The following is an 18,899-nucleotide window of genomic DNA, read 5'->3' on the forward strand; positions in this document are numbered from 1 at the left end:
TTAAAATGCCCAATCAGAATGAACCAATTCATCGTAACTCGAGAGTTTATGTTAAAAAGTGCCATTTGCCTATGGAGCACAGCTGTTTCCCATCTACTCAGAGGTAGTCCTTTGTTGTCTCTACTCCCAACCCCAGGACAAATACCCCTTTCCCCTCTCCCTGCTCTCATTCCCTCTTCTCCATCACTCTTCTTTTGTGCTGAGAACATAGTCTTGGGGTGTCTTGAGCCAATACTGGTTCTTTCACTTCTGCTTGCAATGCCCTGTTAGAGTGTACTAATGGGCATGGGATGGCTAGTAAAGTTCATAGACAGTACTTCCTAGAGTTTTGAAGTTAACTTTTGCTAAGTCAGTAAAAATTCAGAACAGAAAGAAAGTGCTATTGAAAAAAAGTATGTATTATAAATTATTGTCTGTTGTCCTTGTTTTTCTTGTTGACATATGTGACTGCCTGTTTTTACTTAACATTACACTACATAGGTGGGTTTTCCAGAGCAAGACATATAATATTAATCCTGCTCTTGTATAATATGATGCTTTGTCAATGAACTTTCCTTTTTAATTATAGGTACGGGCTTCAAATTTACAAGATCTAGTTTATAAAAATGGACAGGCTGGAATTACCAAAGCCTCTGTTTCAATCACTTTTGATAATTCTGACAAAAAGCAGAGTCCCTTGGGATTTGAAACTCATGATGAAATCACAGTAACAAGGCAGGTGAGTAGCTGTCAAATATCTGGATACCTTTTGTTGTGTGGCATTTCTTGGAAGATCTGCTCACCCCAAATTGAGAACCAACAACAGACCAAAGTATGAATACCACCACAGTGCAGCTCGGTAAACTGTTGGATTGTACTAGGGTTACTCACAGTATTTGGGGTGAGGAGTTATTTACAGAAGAAGAAATGACTCGAAGACAGCTGCATCACAAAACTAGGAACATAGAGCACACCGCACAGCCTGTAGACAGCTCGGCAGATGAGAGAGTATCTTTTGTAGTATCTGGTCTCATGTTAGACCAAACTCACTGGGTCCAAAACTCTTCCAGGCAGCTGGTCTGGTCTCAGTGGTCTTTGCAGCTTTTCTCTTCTCAAGAATCTTCTTTGCACCTCAGCTTCCTTTGGGAAGTCAGTTTCTATTTCTTGGCCTCACAGGAAGGCACCTAGTGAATCTGGTTAGATTCAGGGATTTCTTGAGGCTATCTTGAGTTTGTTTGTTTACTTTTGTTCTGTTTAAACTCCCCTGCAGAATGGAACATTTCAGTCTTGGAAGAAACTATTTCACAACACTGCACTATGAGACAGCAGTGGTTCTCAACTTGGGGGTCAAATGACCCTTTCACAGGATCTCCTAAGACCATCTAAAAACAAAAATATTTACATTATGATTCACAACAGTAACAAAATAATAGTTAAGAAGTTACAATGAAAATAATTTTATGGTTGAGGGGGTCCTCACAACCCAGTAACTGGATCAAAGGGGAGCAGCATTAATAAGGCTGAGGACCACTGAGTTAGTTTCTCTTCAAGGCAGCTTAGCTGAACCCAGCATCTTTCAAGCAGTTGCTGGTCTGCAGCCTATCTTATTTGAGAGTATCTCTCAACAGTACTTATATAAGCTTAACTGGTGTGGGAGTGGGCAGTGAGTCTGGTCTGTTTCAGGATTTCCTGAAGGCTTTAAATGGTTTACCTCCTGAATTTTAAGGAGCTTTGCTATAAGATGGAATGTTTCACCTCATTTTAGAAATAACACCCTGAGTCTGAAGGAGCTTCTCATCAAGAAGGAATGTCTCTTGGAGGAAATTGATACATAACACCTTGCAAACTTTTCTAGTCTAATGTGTTTGGCAGTATGGCTCAGTAAAAACTGTCTGGGCAATTCTTAGGAATACTAACTAGAATCTGTTAGAATATCTTTCGAATAGAGTCTTGGACAACTACATAATGTTTCTTTAGTCGATAATGAAGTATTTGGTTCATAAGCTATATCATCTTTTAAGAGAAGTGAAAGAGATCTTGAGAGTCTGTCTCCTCGTGTAAGCACTAAGCTATGATTCGAACTTAAGCTATGTCATGTTTAACTTTCTTCACTGTGAATGCCTCCTTTTACCTCAGATCTTGCATTCTACTTTGGTTTTGTAAAGAGGTTATTAAAAACTAATCTTTTTTTTAATCTCCAAAATGCATTTCGGTCTCAACTGTTCTTTATTAATACAGTTCAATTGAGGGTGTGGCATTCGGGCGGCAGAGGGCATGGGATTTGGTTCCAAAGATGAGAGGGTCCCATCAATTGATGTATGAAGTCACTGAAACTTACGATGGGTATGAGGGGGCTGAAGGTCCACCCAGACTTATCAGAAAGCTCCACTTGTTGAGCTCAGAGCCACAGAAGACTTTATTCTGTACTTCTGTCTATCTGGTGTTTGAGCTCAGAGATGAGGCATCTGTAACAGCCAGGGCTACAGTATACATCATCAGCATGCAAGAGAAAATCAGAAGGGGTACAGTAAAAGCCTGGGTTCTCAGAAAGTAGAGGCAGTTTTGGGCAGTCTGAAGGAAGCTCTCAATGGACTCAGGGATCTGGACCCAAATGAGATTTCTAAACTTAAAGTTTTATGCATTAATTTTGTTTCTCTTGAAACTTCCAAGATGAAATCTGTTTTTTCTGTATTCAATATTTAAGTTGTCTGCAGGTCTAAATATTTTCTAAGTGGAACCTTACCAGGGCTTTCACTGAACTTATTTTCAGTTCCTTCATTTGCCTAATCACACCAAGTATGTAGCAGCCTCGCTGTACCCTCCCTCTCACACACATAATTTTCTTTGAGTTATGTGGCCTCAGATTTAGAGAGACAAAAATGCTAGTGAAAACAAGTATGAACAAAGCTAGTGTGGCTTCATTTCGACACTTCACTAGCTCTCGGGCTTTCATGTCAGTTGCATCATAGGACTTGAAGCCACTATGACTTTGGATAGGTGTCTTTACTTAGTTTCATTACTACTATTTCTTTTAAAATTATTAAGGGCCTTTCATTAGTCCTTAATTTTGTCTTATATCAATGTTTAAAACTTCTCAGTTTTGTTTTTATTAATTCTATTTTTAAAAATAGAATTTATATAATTATAATATGTTAACTATAATTAGTTGTCTAATAAATGAAATTAACTATAAATGTAAAACTAATTCTAAAATTTATACTAACTTTATAAATTCTGTTAAATATCACTTGTCATCTTAGTTTGTTAATAGGTTTTCTTCTTTATTAAAAGCTTTATAAAAAACTTTGTTAAAAGCTTCTGATTTTATTTATGTATTTGGCTAGGTCAGGACAGAATTCACTTCTTTGTTGAGTTTTTAGGTAGCCATAAACAGCCACTTTTTGGGGGTTGTCTTTGTATCCATATTTAATTCATTTTTTTTTCTATTTCGGTCATGAGACTGTATCCTTGCCAAATTTTTTTGAATAAATCCTAGTTTTATTTAAGGATATACCTCCCAACCTACTAATCCTGAAAAGAAAATAAATTAACTTTGTTAAGTATTTACTAATTACTGATGCATACTGGAGATTGTTGATTGCAGTGAGCTAAGTCTCTCTTAAGTCTTTCAGACTCTGGTAGATGTGGCAGTCATATGGCAGTTGTAGAATTACCCTAAAATATAAACAAGAAAAGTTCTAGTATGTTGTGATGAGCCCAAGCTGAAGTACCATTACTCTCTATCTCTTTGAAGTTGTCAGATGTCATTTTAATGAACTTCTTTTAGAGTTTTGTCAGGAATTCATACCAAAATGCATATATCATTAGCTTCTAGTATTTCTGTTCTCATTGGGAAGACAAATATTAACTTCTAAGTGTGGTCAATTTCAGAACATGATCAGGAAAGAAAAATACTTTGTATATGTATTGGAAAAATGAAGTTAGATGGGAACTGAGATACTTGGTCCAATTCAGGTTAGGAGGCTTATGCATAATTACATTAACTAGTTAGGTAAAGAACTTGAGTTGTCCTAATCCAAATCAGTATTCCTTTTGACTGTGTCATACTACTATTATTCTGGTTTGGGTGTGCTGTTAGTTATACATAATAATGCAAATTAATAGATTCTAATTTATTATTTTGGTATAAAGTGTTCCTGTATCTTTAAAGTTTGTGAAATGCTTTCTTTTTAGGTGGTTATTGGTGGCAGAAATAAATACTTAATCAATGGAGTGAATGCCAATAACACCAGAGTCCAGGATCTCTTTTGTTCTGTGGGCCTGAATGTTAACAACCCTCACTTTCTCATCATGCAGGTATCTTATTGGCATCATTTTGTGTTTTTCAGAGTAATTTTACTACCTGTTACCTTTATTATAAGAGAACTGTGGAAGGTTTCTATATATCTGTTTTCTATTTCCATTTTTATTTGCATTTTCTGAATTTTTGCTATTATATGTTTTGTTTGAAGATTTCCTCTTTTTTTTTTTATAAGTGAAGCCAATATATACTAAGTTAGGGGAAAAAAGTCACATGTCAGACTTTTATAGCTGACAAAATCACCTCCGTCTCTAACCCCTAGAAACAGGAAGATTTTTTTCATTGCAGTTTCCAAGGTTTCTTGCCCATTGTTGACCAGCTCTACTGCTATGTGCCTGAGGCGAGGCTGAAACACCACAGTGGAACAGCATGGCAGAGTAAAGATGCCTACTTCTTGGGGTCCAAGAAACAGAGAGAGAGAGAGGGGGGGGGGGGAGAGAGGGAGAGGTACCCTTAAAACCCAGTTCTCCAGAGAGACTGCCACATTCCTTAGTTTCTAGCCTAATATTCCAATGATAACTCCATCAATGATTAGACTATTGATTAGGTCATTGTTCTCATGATCCAGTCATGTCTCTACAGCCTCACCCCTGTATGCTTCATTAAGGATGATGCCTTTAACTCATGAACCCTGTAGGGGAATACTTGATATCAAAACCACTGAATTGTTATCTTATTTTGAATAATCCATTTCAAAGCATTTTATTACTTCAGTAAACTAAAAACTGTCCTTCCAAGACTTAGGTAGACGAAAAGTAAAGTAATATACTGTTAATAAATAAATAGAGTATAGTGTTATTTTATTTGGTTTATCTAACCCTTAAGAGAATCAAAGCAGGAGTCAGCCAGGATCCTGATGGGACCATGTGTTTGTTCACTTTATGTTGCTATAAGGAACAGAGCAGACTGGGTCCTTTCTAAACAACAGAATTTATTTATTTTGTTGGCTCATGGCTGTCATTGCAGGACAATGAACATGAATGACACAGGTGTATCAAGGGGAAGAGACTGAGAGATGAAGTATGGCTGAACTCACTTTTTACTATGTGTTTAGTCAACAACAAACCATTCTGAATATCATTAATATCTTCTCTAAGCAACTGTCACTGGGTCCCACCTCTCAACATAGTTTCATTGGTGATTAAGTCTCTAACATAAGAATTATGAGGGACATATCCAAACTAACTAAAATAAAAATATATTCACTATAGTCTGGCTTCAAAACTGACAGCTTACTTTCAAGAGATTCTGAATTGTGACCTGTAATCTGAGGCCTGAGTACATTGGTTTTGGAATGAATGCAGTTGATGATTTTCTGCCACTGAGCAAAATACAATTTCACTTCAGCCCTGGCATTAGGTGGTCTGCTTTCTGAAGATGTATTTTCACAGTTTAGAAAATAATCAAGAACTACTAGATAAGCCCACATGTCTGTTTCAAAATCCCATATGTCTACATTTTTATTACTGATCCTCTCAGAAATATCCTGAGTTAAACTTGTGGAATTTGTATCGTTATCCTTCGTAGCATTTAATAACTTAACTTGTGTCACACCAATGAGTAACAGCTACTTCCACTTAAACATTGAATGTCCAAATAAGGTGACATTTTCTATAGCTCATTGTAGTTATATTAAATTTGCTGTTTTCTTTTTAGGGCAGAATTACGAAAGTATTGAATATGAAACCACCAGAGGTAAGAGAATGATTAGAAAATAGCTTCATGTTTAGCACTGTGTCCATAGTTAAAAGATCTTGACTGTATAGCAGCCTAGCTAGTGTTCCATGTTGGGATGAATTCCCAACATGGTAGAAAAACAATGTATATGAAGTTACTTTCTTTTGTAGAATACATTATATGAAACAAAGAACTTTTTTTTTAATAAGATTTATTTATTTATTATAAGTAAGTACACTTTAGCTGGTTTCAGACACCCCAGAAGAGGGCATTAGATCTCATTCCAGATGGTTGTGAGTCACCATGTGGTTACTGGGATTTGAACTTGGGACCTTTGGAAGAGCAGTCAGTGCTCTTAACTGCTGAGCCATTTCTCCAGCCTGAAACAAAAAACTTAAGTACCTTGACAGTAGTTAATATGATCAAGTGAGTTTTTTATTTTTACTCTTGTTATTAAAAAGAGCTAAAGAGATTGACCTTACTACTGTATTTAAATAAGGTCAAGTTTACTCTCACTCAGATACTATCTTAGTGAGAAATTGTTAGTTTAAAACCTAACTAACCTGTCCAAATTAAAATGGATTCAGGAAAACCCAGTCTTCTAGAGCAGTGGTTCTCAGCCTGTCGGTAGCCACCCCTGTCACAGGGGTCACATAGCAGATATTTATATTACTATTCATAACAATAGCAAAATTATAGTTATGAAACAGAAATGAAAATAAGTTTATGGTTGTGGGTCGCTACACATGAGGAAGTGTATTAAGGGGTCACAGTATTAGGACAGTTGAGAAAGACTGTTCTAAAGATTGGGATTGAAGAAGAATGGAAGCTGTTTTAAAAGGTGCTGGCATGCATTTGCCTTGCTTTATTTAGTCACTAGAGACAGTGTAAGACACTCTGTGTAGAGAAAGAAATGGAAGTATAGAGAAAGTTACTCGTCGTAACTCTTAATGCATGTGCCACAGTCAGTAAGCAGATATACCATGCTTCAGCCTTGGAATAAAATAGGAAAGGACAGTGTAAAACAGTTTTAAGAGCAAACTTAAGAAATAGAAGCTGAGTGGGGCTATTTTCTTTTTTTTTATTACCTTTTTAAAACTTATATTTGAAGGAAAATGAGAATTAGCAGCTTCAATTTTAGAGATAAACATTGATAAATTAATGTAGAAGAAGGCTTGATTCGGGAACAAGATTGAAGCTATAAATATTTCTTTAAATTAAATGTCATGGTCATATATATTTTAGTCTGATTAACCTTTATAGTACGGTATATGTTACATAGTAAAGTTCTGTTGAGGTCAGTGTATTGTTATAAGTAATGTTAAATTACAGTGAGACATTGCTTTGAATTCTTTATACTATTGTTATTCCAGATATTATCCATGATTGAAGAAGCTGCTGGAACCAGGATGTATGAGTACAAAAAAATAGCTGCCCAGAAAACTATAGAAAAAAAGGAGGCTAAGCTGAAAGAAATAAAAACGGTAATTCAAAAAACATGAAGCAGTTTTGGAAAAGAATCTTGCATTTGGTGTTTTATGCTGTAAATCAAGAAAATGTTTCTCAGTTTTTTCCATGTCTTAAAAAATGGATGCTTAGATATGTTTTTGTTGGTACCTGACTTACTGAAAATATTGGCTTTCTTTTGTATTCTAGATACTGGAAGAAGAGATTACTCCAACAATTCAAAAATTAAAAGAGGTATATGGATATATAGTTGAAATTGTTCTCAGAATTGGTAACAGATCCTACATTATACAAGTACTGATGAAGTGTCCCCCATTTCTTGGGAATTTTTCTGTGACATGAAATATATTCAAATTAGTACTCACTAATCCAGCCTGCTCCTTGCAGTAGATATGTGTTTCATATAATAATAGAATAATCTTTATAATTTTAGAAATGTTAGTGACAGATTATAATACTTTATTAAAGAGTGGCAAATCCAGTTTTACTGGATAATTAGTATTGACTAGAACATTTTAAGATAGAAGTCTTAACATTGATCATTGTCAGAGTGAATTCCTAGTATAGTAGCTATCACAATAATTATCACAGTTCATGTACAACATTTTATGGTAGGATTGGGTTTTCTATATAGTATTTGCAACCCCAGTTGCAATCTTAAAACTTGGCAACATTGGAATGTTTGTAAAACACATTGTTATTGCCCACTTAAGACGTACTAACTGTTTTTTAAAATTTGGTATTCCTTAACTCTTTATAGTGTAGGTAATTTGGAAAGGCTGAAAAACTTGACAAATTGAAAATTAGAAGTTTAAGCCTTCAGATCCTTTTTTGTCATATTCTTTCTAAGTCTGTGGCAGGGAGAGGCAGTGAAGCTGCTGTGAAGTTTTCTTTATCTGCAGCTTACAGAGTTTGGTTGCTATGTTGCTTATGTAGGTCCTTATATGAATCCGCTTCACTAATGTGGGAGCCGTTGTACTTGGAAGTTCTGTAGGAATCCTAGTAACACTATTGCCAAATACGTTTAATAGTGTGTCCTGATGGCTGTGTGTACTTTGTAGACTGCTACCATGAGTATATGAACAGTGGAATACATTTTCTTTTTAAATAAGCTGCTTGATCATATTTTACACACATACACAAAAAAGGCCTTATAGAATTCTATACAGATGGCATAATGTTGTCTTAAAAGCCAGAGTTCTGATATTACAGTTTCTAAAAGTTTTAAATAATGTCCTTAACAACAAAAAACTATCAGCTCATATAGAAAGACATTTATCCAAGTTTGCTAGAGTAAGGGTCTCCCTAAATTTGTTTTAAAAGTATGAATTTGAATCACTCTTTATTGTGACTTTTCTTTCAGGAAAGATCTTCTTACTTGGAGTACCAGAAAGTAATGCGAGAGATAGAGCATTTGAGTCGTTTATATATTGCCTATCAGTTTTTGCTGGCTGAAGATACCAAGGAACGCTCAGCTGGGGAGCTAAAGGAAATGCAGGATAAAATATTAAAGCTTCAAGAAGTACTGTCAGAGAATGAAAAAAAAATAAAGGCTCTCAATTGTGAAATAGAAGAATTGGAGAAAAGAAGAGACAAGGTCAGAACAAACAAATTAGATAAACCTCTGGAAAAGCTATACCATGACTTTAGGGTTCACCAGGCACTGTCTTACACATTGCTATGTCAATCAATAAAGGCAATGATATAGCTTGTAAAAAGTAAGCACATCTTAAAAAACTACAAAGGAAAACTGTAACATGATATGTTTGTAACATGATATGGTTTTTTGTTTTTGTTTGATTGGTTGGTTGGCTGGTTTGGTTTTTTGAGACAGGGTTTCTCTGTGTAGCCCTGGCTGTCCTGGAACTCAGTCTGTAGACCAGGCTAGCCTCGAACTCAGAAATCTGCCTGCCTCTGCCTCCCAAGTGCTGGGATTAAAGGCATGCACCACCACCGCCCGGCTGTAACATGATTGTTAAGTGACATGAACTATATGTGTTGATTGTAGGAAACGGGAGGCATACTCCGATCTTTAGAGGATGCTTTTGCAGAAGCTCAGCGAGTTAATACTAAATCTCAAAGTGCGTTTGACCTCAAGAAGAAAAACCTAGCTAGTGAAGAAACCAAGCGCAAAGAGCTAGAAAAAAACATGACTGAGGTAAGCAAATAAGATTTATTTCTAGTAACATTCATTTGTCTGTACTATTCATATTTAATGTCAGCTACAGGCTAAGTTTAGTTGTTTGGGTCAAGAATACAAATTGGGAAAAAATACTTGAAAAAAATCCCTGCCGTTTGGGAAAACGCTAAAGTAAGTAAATAGTTGTTATACAGTGATAATTGATGTGGATAAGTAAATAGTGGGAAAAAAGAGATATAAAGAAAGTTGTGCCATAAGTGTTCTGAAGGCCAAGTGAGATCCTGATTACTATAGAAGAATACATGAGTGAGTCTGAATGCTTTCTTCCGTATTGAGGCTAGGTTCTAACTTTCTAGCACCCATTACTCAAACACCCTTTGTAGCTGAGGATGATCTTGAACTTCTGGTCTCCTGATTATTCTTCCCAAATGCTAGGATTACAGGGGTACACTGTCATGCCTGGTTTATGTGCATTTCATTCATGGTAGGCAAAACTCCACCAACAAAGTGCGGCTGGTAACTCCCATCTCCCCTCTTCATTTTGTTTATATTTTTTAAAGGCTCTTATTTTGTACTCTAGTCTGTTCTGGAATTCCCTGTGTACTGAACACTGATGTGATTCTCTTATTAGCCCCATGGTTACTGGGCGTATAGTTGTGACTCATGCTCAGTGAATAAAAAATAATTCTTACGGTACATTTCCTTGAAAAGAAAAGGATAGACATAATAACTGACTGGTAATATAGAAGAATTTGGAGGGGCTTGGTTTTACTTGGAATAATTAATAAAATATACTAAATAATTAATGAAATAGACACTGGTAGTAAAAATCCAGTGGTGATGGATTGAGTAACTCAGACTTCTAATCCCAGCACTCAGGAGGCTAAGGTACCAGCTTGAGGCCAGCTTTGGTTTCAATATGAGATCTGTCTTTAAAAAAAAAGAAACATTCGTGATTCAGAATCTGATGGGAAAAGGTGATTCATATAACTAGAAGTGTCTAATCTCAAAGGCAGTGTGTGTGATAGAGCACATGAGTGTTTCAAGGATGCTCCCATTGGGTGATTGAAAGTAGACATTGCTTTAAAGTACAACAAAATATTTTTTTCACTGTCCTATCAGATACTGTTGTTATACGTAAAATAATTATAAATACAAGCAATGGAAAATTTTAAATAAAATGTCAAAGCACGTTGAGTATGTTTTAACAGTTCTGTTTGTGATACCCAACTGCAGAAATCTATTAATTTTATGTTTGTCTTTTAAGTCAGGTTTATTAAGGCTTAAATGTGTGGTTCTCTGCCTTGGTTTTGGCTCATTTCCCCCTTATTTTTGCTTGGTCTTTTAACTTCAACACAGGGTTACAAGACTTCCATTTCTTTTCTTTTTTGTTTCCTTTTCTGTATCCTTTATTCTTGATCTGTAAATGTTTGCATGCCCCAGGCTAGTATATAGACATCTCCATCTTCTATTTACTACACTTGTTCCTTAGGGACAACTCTCTTCCTCCTGTATCTCTACATAGTTAATTTCATGCGTTCAAGTTAAGCTGGGCTTAAATTTTTCCATGAACTCTGTATAACAGTTTGACTATGTACTGGTTGTCAGATTAGCAATTCGTTTGGAAAGAAGTCTGGTAAGATAGACACAAAATATACGTACATAAGATATTTTGTGAATCTGGCTCAAGTTTATTAGTTAGAGAAGGTCAGTAACAGTCTAGAATTTGTAAGCTGATTTCCTCAGGCTCAAAGAAATTTCCCCAGAGGCGTTCAGACTCATCTGCATCACAACTGTAGGCAAGGGACCTCAGAAAGCTGCCTGCCCTGGATTTTAAATCCCAGGGTTATTTGAACATCAGTTGCTGAGAAGGACTGGAGTATCAATCTCTTCATAACTCAGGATGTTATACTACCAACAAATTTTACAGCCATTCACTGGGGCCATACCAGAAAGAGGAAATTTCAGTTAGTCCAGGGCCAGCTGGAAAATTGTTTTATGTTCCCTTGTGGCCCAGAAAAATTCCCTTAGCAAAGCTAGTACATTTTCTTTGCCTAAGGCTAGCCCCAAATCTAGAGGAGGAGATTTGTTTTCCAATAGATTGTTATGCCATATCAGATACACACTGCAACATTGTTGAGCCTCAGCCAGAACATATGTAACTAGGCCCAGGAGAACAACTGCCACTTGCAAAATGATAGGAATGATCATATCTGCCTAGAGCACTGTCTTAGCCCAAATCCTGGTGGTTCCAGTTCTGTTTCAAAAGAATCAAAAAGCAAGTTGGAGGGCTGGCTTCAGAGCTTCCTCTGCTTGTAAAAACCCATAGCTTGCTAGCTAGCTAGCTCTCTCTCTCTCTCTCTCTCTCTCTCTCTCTCTGTGTGTGTGTGTGTGTGTGTGTGTGTGTGTGTGTGTGTGTATGTGTGTATGTGTATTTGAGATGGTGAAACAAGGTTTTTCTCTTCAGCCTGGCTGTCCTCAAACTCATACCAGAATGGCCTTGAACTCTGTCTATCTCTACCTCCCAAATTCTGGGATTATACAGGTATCTGCCATCACACCTAGTTAAATCTCTCATCTTAAGGGAACAAGATAACTCATTCCAATAGTGATTCTGAGACACCATGGCCTGGGAACACAGATTTAGGTTACCCCAAATTCCATGTTCTTACGTGGAAACAGTTTTACAGTAGAGAGGCAGATATAGTGAGATGGGAGAGCTGTTCTTCCTGCCCAAGATGCTATGAAGACATTCTTAACTCTTGAATTGGCAGAAGCTAGTGTTATGCTAGGTTAATAGCTTCTAAGAGGTTTTAAATTATTGTCCCACAGTGTTAGTTCAGATACAGAGTGGGCCAAGGCATGGCTGTTCCAGAGGGCTAAAACTAGTCCAAGATAAAGCAGTTAGTCTCCAAACCTACAAAACTCCAATCTCCATAGTAGTGAAATTTCATTTGGTCCTTCAGGAGTTTTCACAGCAAGCCGCAGCTTCTTTTCAGGGATTTTCATTCACACAATCACTTTGGCTAATAGGAAATTTACAGCAACTCTGTTGTCTTACATGTAGTTTTTGAGGAAATTGAAGGGCTGCCAAGGACCATGACAGTGGTAAAAAATCAGCTGCCATGGTCTACCATAATATTATATCATTCTTTTAAGAACACTGACTCCTTTGTATGATAGCAGACATAAACAGTGATTTTACCTCTGGGTAGGTTTCTAGTGTGCTTAGCATAGAGCCGCAGGCTCCTGACCTAGTGCTTCATCGAATTCTTAGGGGTCAGCCCCTGAGGTACTCCTGGTATAACTAGTATACAAGATTCCATCATCTGTCAGCGCTCAGAGCATGACGTTTTGGCCATCCCAAGGTTTTCGCAGGCACTAGTCAGAATGCTTGTGGTTGAAGACACTTCTACTTCGATTACGCATGTCAGACTCACAAGGTTTTAAAAGCAGTGCATATACCCTAACTTGTAACTGGCATATTAACTAAGAGAATCAAAAGGGACATGGGTTACATAAATAAGTCCCACCAGTGCAAACACTTTTGTTTAGACTGGATCTAGGATACTTCCTGGACATTTTGTCCAAGTGGCGTTGTTGGTAGTCGGCCTGTTGCAGGTAGTGTCCCCATTCATTCCCTAAGGGCCTTTCTCATAAGAAGGCTTGTGCTCACATATTGTAACAGTGGTTTGTAACCATGTAGCTAAGACTGACCTTGGACTTGCTGAGTTTATAGGTGTGTTTCACCACTCCTGGTTTATGTGGTCCTGGGGATCAGTGTATCAGGTTTTCAATTAATACAATTATGTTTGTGTAATCATGATTTTGTTGAGTAACCTATTGGGCCATGGGACATTTATGTGGCATGAAGTAAGTCTGTCCTACTGCTGTAGCCTGAATCCTTACCTGTGAGGTATAACATACCCGCTCAGACAGAATTGGTGTTCTTTTCCATAGTAGCCAAAATGACAATGTAAGTAATATGTTCTGCAGTGAGAACAAAGGACACTCATACCCAAATGTCCCAAAGGGCCCCACTCAGAACAGAAGCACTAGATCACTGCAGTTATCCTACAATCTGATATCATCATCTTAATTTTCTCCCTAAGAAAGCCCTGAAAAGTGAATTCACTTCTTTTTGTCCCTTGTCTTGACAGGAGTAATGATGTCAGTGTCTACTGCCTTAGTCTCTTTTCCTACTGCTCTTTATGGAGTATCTTGCGAAAGCAACCTAAAGGAGAAAGCTGTCCAAGAGAAGTTAGAGCAGCAAGAGGTTGAATGGCTGCTCACATTGCACTCAGTTATGAAGCAGATAGTGACGAATACTTTTGCTCACCTCACTTTCTGGTTCAGAAAACCAGCCAGGGAATGGTGCCACCCTCGGTGGGTGAGCTTTCCCACCTCAGTTAACCTAGTCAGGATCCTCTCCTACAGGCACATCCAGAGACTGTCTCCCAGGTGTCTGTTTCTCATCAGGTTGATAATTGAGATGGAAAATCAAGCATCTGGCTGGGTTTATAATATCCCTTTATCAAACAGATACCTTAGCTGGGTTGCATAAATCTTTCTTAGCCTTTCCCTACCTTTCTTCTAGATATTCTGGTTTTCTTAAGTCCTGTACTGTGTATTACTTCCCTCCCAGATGGCTCAGGGCCTGACAACCTACTTCTTAGGATTTCTAACACTTGGGATATGAAATCACATGTTTCCCCAAAATTTGATCTTAGGCTGAACTCCCACATTTATACCTCCCACCCTCCATCAGATGTGTGTAACAAGCTCATTAACATCTGGAGAGTGTAACTGAGTTCCAATTTACTATGTCTTTCTCCCTAAATTGCCAGGCTGTGTATCTGTGTCCATAAACTGAGACACTGTACTGTTTCAGGGCTAAGGCCACTTTGGCTTTTTCAGTATACCAAACTGGATCCCTAGTTTTGTGAAGCATTCTCATTCACTGCACACTGGTTATCAGACTGGCTGTGTCAACATCACTCAGCAAGTTAGGGGAATCAGATCATCTATATCTTACATATAGGTTGTAATTATGTAGAAGCCTGGGTTATATTGTGGGCCGTTTTCACATGACCTTGGAAAGTTATCATGGGTGAATGGAGTCTGTCCATTTGACCTGCAGCTGAGGGATACCAGGAAGCATCCTGATCTGGGATCACTGGAATGAAATGGGATGTACCTATTGTGATGTGAAAGGCTATGTTAAAGCATTACAGGATATCATATTTCTAATGCGGAGAGGGGATTAGAACACAGGGTTAGGAAGTTACATTGCCAGCACATTTCTGAAGTTACTTTTAAGGACTGTATCAAAACAGGGGGAATGAATGAGATCAATCAAAGCCATCTGAGAAGTAGTCCTTTAGTTGTATTTTTATTTTTCAACTACTTAATATTTTTACCTGAGGGGCTAACACAGTATGTAAACTTACCATATCCACTAAGGAAATCAAATTTTTCCCACCAATGCTGAATTTTCCACACCAGTTAATGGCACCACTATTCTCCTTGTTATTTAGGCTAGAAAGCTTAGACTTGTTTGTGAGCCCACATCGATCACTGCAAGCTCATTTGAGCTATTATCTCCCATTAGGGCTATTGCATCACTGGCTTAGTAGTTGCCCAGCTTTGACTCTAGCCACTCTATAATTTGTTCTCTATAGAAATGAAAATGTAAGTTTGCTTATATCAAAATTTATTTTAAAATCATTGTTGATTAAATAAATGTATATCTTAGCCTCCTGTGTGCTTTGTACTATGACTTCTGGCTTCTTTTTTACTCTTGCTCTATGTGCTCCAACCACAGTTCCACAAAGCCCTGTCACCAAGAACAATGCTGACTGTTTATATGCTCAGTCTTCATCCATACTTCTCAGATATCTTGTCATCTAGGTTTTCCTTTATTCCTAGAATAGTGGCTTCCACTACTTGATGTCTCCTGACCTTGCTTTATTTTATCATGTTTTCTACCGTAGAATGCAGACTCCCTACACATACAGTTTTAATCTATTTAATATCTTGGGACAGTATCTAATGTATAGTAAACACTAGTAAATATTAGATGAATCACAATCAAGTGGTTCAAAATACCTGGCTACCTTCATGTAAATAAGAACTTTTTTTCCTCTAATAGTTGGTTTCTGGTCCTCATCAGATACCTGATAAGTACGACTTAAAAGGTGTTAAGTATTAGCAGTACTTTGTAATGCTTGAATATTAGTGCTACTTTATAAAAAATATTTCTATATATCCTTCATCCTAAAGCATTTAAGTATGACATAAGACGACTATCATTTTACTTTTATAGATTTCAGAAGTGATTTTTTTAAGTTTTTTTAAGAGACTTCTTTAAATATATAACTTTATCCAATTTCTCCTTGATTTTTTTTACTATCCCATTTGGAATGAAAATACTGAGTTATACATGTGTAACACCCCCAAAACAGCCTGTTTCCAAGTGAGAATAAAGTTTTTACAGTTAGGATGGTTAAATTACTGTTTTTACTATGCCCCCTCAATATTATGATATTTAATAACAAAAGAAGTTGAAAATTATTTTCTAAAATACCTTTTCACTTTGACATTCTCCCTAAAGGACTCTAAAGCATTAGCAGCAAAGGAAAAGGAAGTTAAGAAGATAACAGATGGACTGCATGGCCTCCAAGAAGCAAGTAATAAAGATGCTGAAGCTTTGGCTGCTGCACAGCAGCACTTCAACGCTGTGTCTGCCGGCCTGTCCAGTAACGAAGATGGAGCAGAAGCAACTCTGGCTGGTCAGATGATAGCGTGTAAAAACGAAATCAGCAAAGCTCAGACTGAGGCCAAGCAGGTAAGTACAGATGCTAAGCATGGTGTGGTAATTGCTGCTGTATGTAAACCTCTGATCCCTGATATTAGCTCACTGTCGTATACTGGTAATGTTCACTATCAAGAGCTGTAATGTAATGGGTCCTTTGCTCTGCGTGTAGCAGTGCTTGTGACTACATGTGTATATATGCTTTTTATGCACTGAAGGGCCACCTTTAAAATATGTACTTGGAAACATTTATATGTTTATTAATTAATCCTAATCACTTAAAAATGTATTTTCAACTTCATTCAGAATTGACAGGCATAAAATTTGTAAGAGCTCAGTACTATAAGAGTTTTAAATTACTGTTTTTATTTAACTTACTTTGAAGGAATTGGGAAAAATTAATCATTCACCATTCAGTTATAGGGCAGGAACACTCTGAGGATGAAAGTATAGCTTTAAGAAGCAGTGTTCACTTGTATAAATTCATAAGGGTAAAAACTGTCACCTTTGGACATCAAATTTGAGGCATTGAATTTCTGTCAAGTTTACCATCCCTTTTCTGTATTGTCTTGTTTTCTCATCACTCAGTCAAACTTCTTTGCTGTGGAGAGGCGGGATTCACAAAGACAGGCGAATAAAGTTTAAAAAGGCATGAGATGAAAAGTAAGAGAATAGAAATACTGATACGCCACTGTCTGGTGTAAGGTTAACTAGCTACTGGAGTCATTCTTTCAGAAATTTCTCATCTTTGTTAATATGTCACACTTTATACTAAAGGCTGACTGTATTAATACAGAATAAAGTATTTGTTCATTTATATTAATATTTTTAAGAGAAAAATACAGACAAATGAATGCTTTTTTTAATATCTAGGGTACTATACAATTGCATTTTCAGTTTTGATGTCTCTTAATTAAATCAGTTTGAATCTGCATTTACTTACTACCACTATTGTTCCATGCATCCCTCACAGGCTCAGATGAAGTTAAAGCATGCCCAGCAAGAACTCAAGAGTAAGCAAGCAGAAGTCAGGAAGATGGACAGTGGCTACAAGAAGGATCAAGAAGCTTTTGAAGCTGTGAAAAAAGCTAAAGAAAAGCTTGAAACTGAAATGAAGAAGCTAAATTATGAAGGTTTGTCTTAAATGTCCTTAAGGTCAAAATTTTAAGAGGTTTTTATACATAGAAAACTAAAAAAGGAAATGAATAAGCATTATTTTATCTATTCATTAGAGACGTATTACTCATAAATGCAGTCATAAAATTATCTAAAATAATCTGGTAAATTTTTTATAATATCTTAAATCACTTGAATGCTTAAAACTAGTATTTTTATCTATTTTCCCTTAGTAGGCATTAATTCATATGTTGTTTCTCAGATTGAAAATTACATGATTTTGATGTTGGAAATGTCCATTTGATACTCGATAGGATTTTATGGTAATCAGTGTTTTTATTTAGTACTAGCTAGAAGCTTACATTTTGCTGCTTAGAATACTTCATACAGGTAGAGGCTCTACTTTGCTTTTTTTTTTTTTAAACTTTTATTGCATTATGATGAACAGTTACATGATTTCAATTTATCTGAATTTGTTAACATTTAAAAACATTTTAAGTAAATAGAATTAAATTACATTCCCTTTTGTACCCCCACTCCTCCCAGAGACCCCCCCTTCAATACCTACAATATCTTTTTTGTCATATTCCTTAAAATTTATAAAATATTATAACAATAAAAATAAATATTACAAAAGTTGTTTGATATAAAACAGCAATCAATTTAATAGTCTTATGTAGATGCTCGTCTATAGCAATAGTGAAAATACAGTTTTCTCAATATAAATTTTAAATAACTCCAAACATATTAACTGTATACTTAAAAATAATACATCACTACTAGAATTTTCTTAAATGAACATGAATATATAAAGTCTTTTTGTTTGCTTTGTATTTAGTAGAGTTTGAAATCTTGGCTCTTACTGTGGTACAAGCCCAAACTAAGAATAATTTTTAGACATTGGGTTTCATTGTAATAAGGCTGTATTTCAATGACCCTCACATCACCAAAAGATTTTACCTCCATCGTAGCTTAGCTGAGAGTTGATAGTTCTGCTGCACCAAGAAATGAATTGTAGGCTTGATTTTTGGATACAGACTTCCTGTTATGGCCAAAGTTAATTGACTTAAGTGAGTGACTTCATTCTCAGCCCACAGAGAACAGGTTACATTCATTTAAGAAATGGTGTAGGTATTAAGATGGTCTATCCATAAAGTCATTCACCAACCGTTTCAATGAACAATGGTTCTGCTTGGAAGGTGGCACAGACATTAGGTGAGAGTAAGAATTTGGTTCATTAGCTGTGATAATTTGGAAAAGCATACATCTCAGAGAAAGAGTAACTTATAAAGACCTCTTCTTCAAACTTGATACAAAAGTTACAAACATCAAGCAAAGCATTCAGTCTCACTTTGTTGTTCTCTTACAAGCCACCTCCCTAGTTA

At 36.5% G+C, this 18,899-nt stretch overlaps 1 protein-coding gene across 5 annotated transcripts in view; it reads left to right on the plus strand.

Annotated features, from left to right (window-relative positions):
* Positions 1–18,899, plus strand: part of Smc2 (structural maintenance of chromosomes 2) — a 50,450-nt gene that overhangs the window by 1,684 nt on the left and 29,867 nt on the right. For 3 of the 5 annotated variants that reach the window (XM_031377401.1, XM_031377402.1, XM_031377403.1), the window contains exons 3-9: positions 5,957–5,995; positions 7,351–7,461; positions 7,634–7,678; positions 8,808–9,041; positions 9,453–9,602; positions 16,198–16,431; positions 17,372–17,531. In XM_031377401.1, coding sequence (XP_031233261.1) covers positions 5,957–5,995; positions 7,351–7,461; positions 7,634–7,678; positions 8,808–9,041; positions 9,453–9,602; positions 16,198–16,431; positions 17,372–17,531 — 973 coding nt within the window. Of the gene's footprint in view, positions 1–568; positions 719–4,173; positions 4,297–5,956; positions 5,996–7,350; positions 7,462–7,633; positions 7,679–8,807; positions 9,042–9,452; positions 9,603–16,197; positions 16,432–17,371; positions 17,532–18,899 lie in introns of all 5 variants that reach the window. The other 2 variants (XM_031377399.1, XM_031377400.1) reach the window with 1 other exon arrangement.

This window comes from Mastomys coucha, unplaced genomic scaffold, assembly GCF_008632895.1.
Source record: "Mastomys coucha isolate ucsf_1 unplaced genomic scaffold, UCSF_Mcou_1 pScaffold18, whole genome shotgun sequence".
Lineage (NCBI taxonomy): Eukaryota > Metazoa > Chordata > Mammalia > Rodentia > Muridae > Mastomys > Mastomys coucha.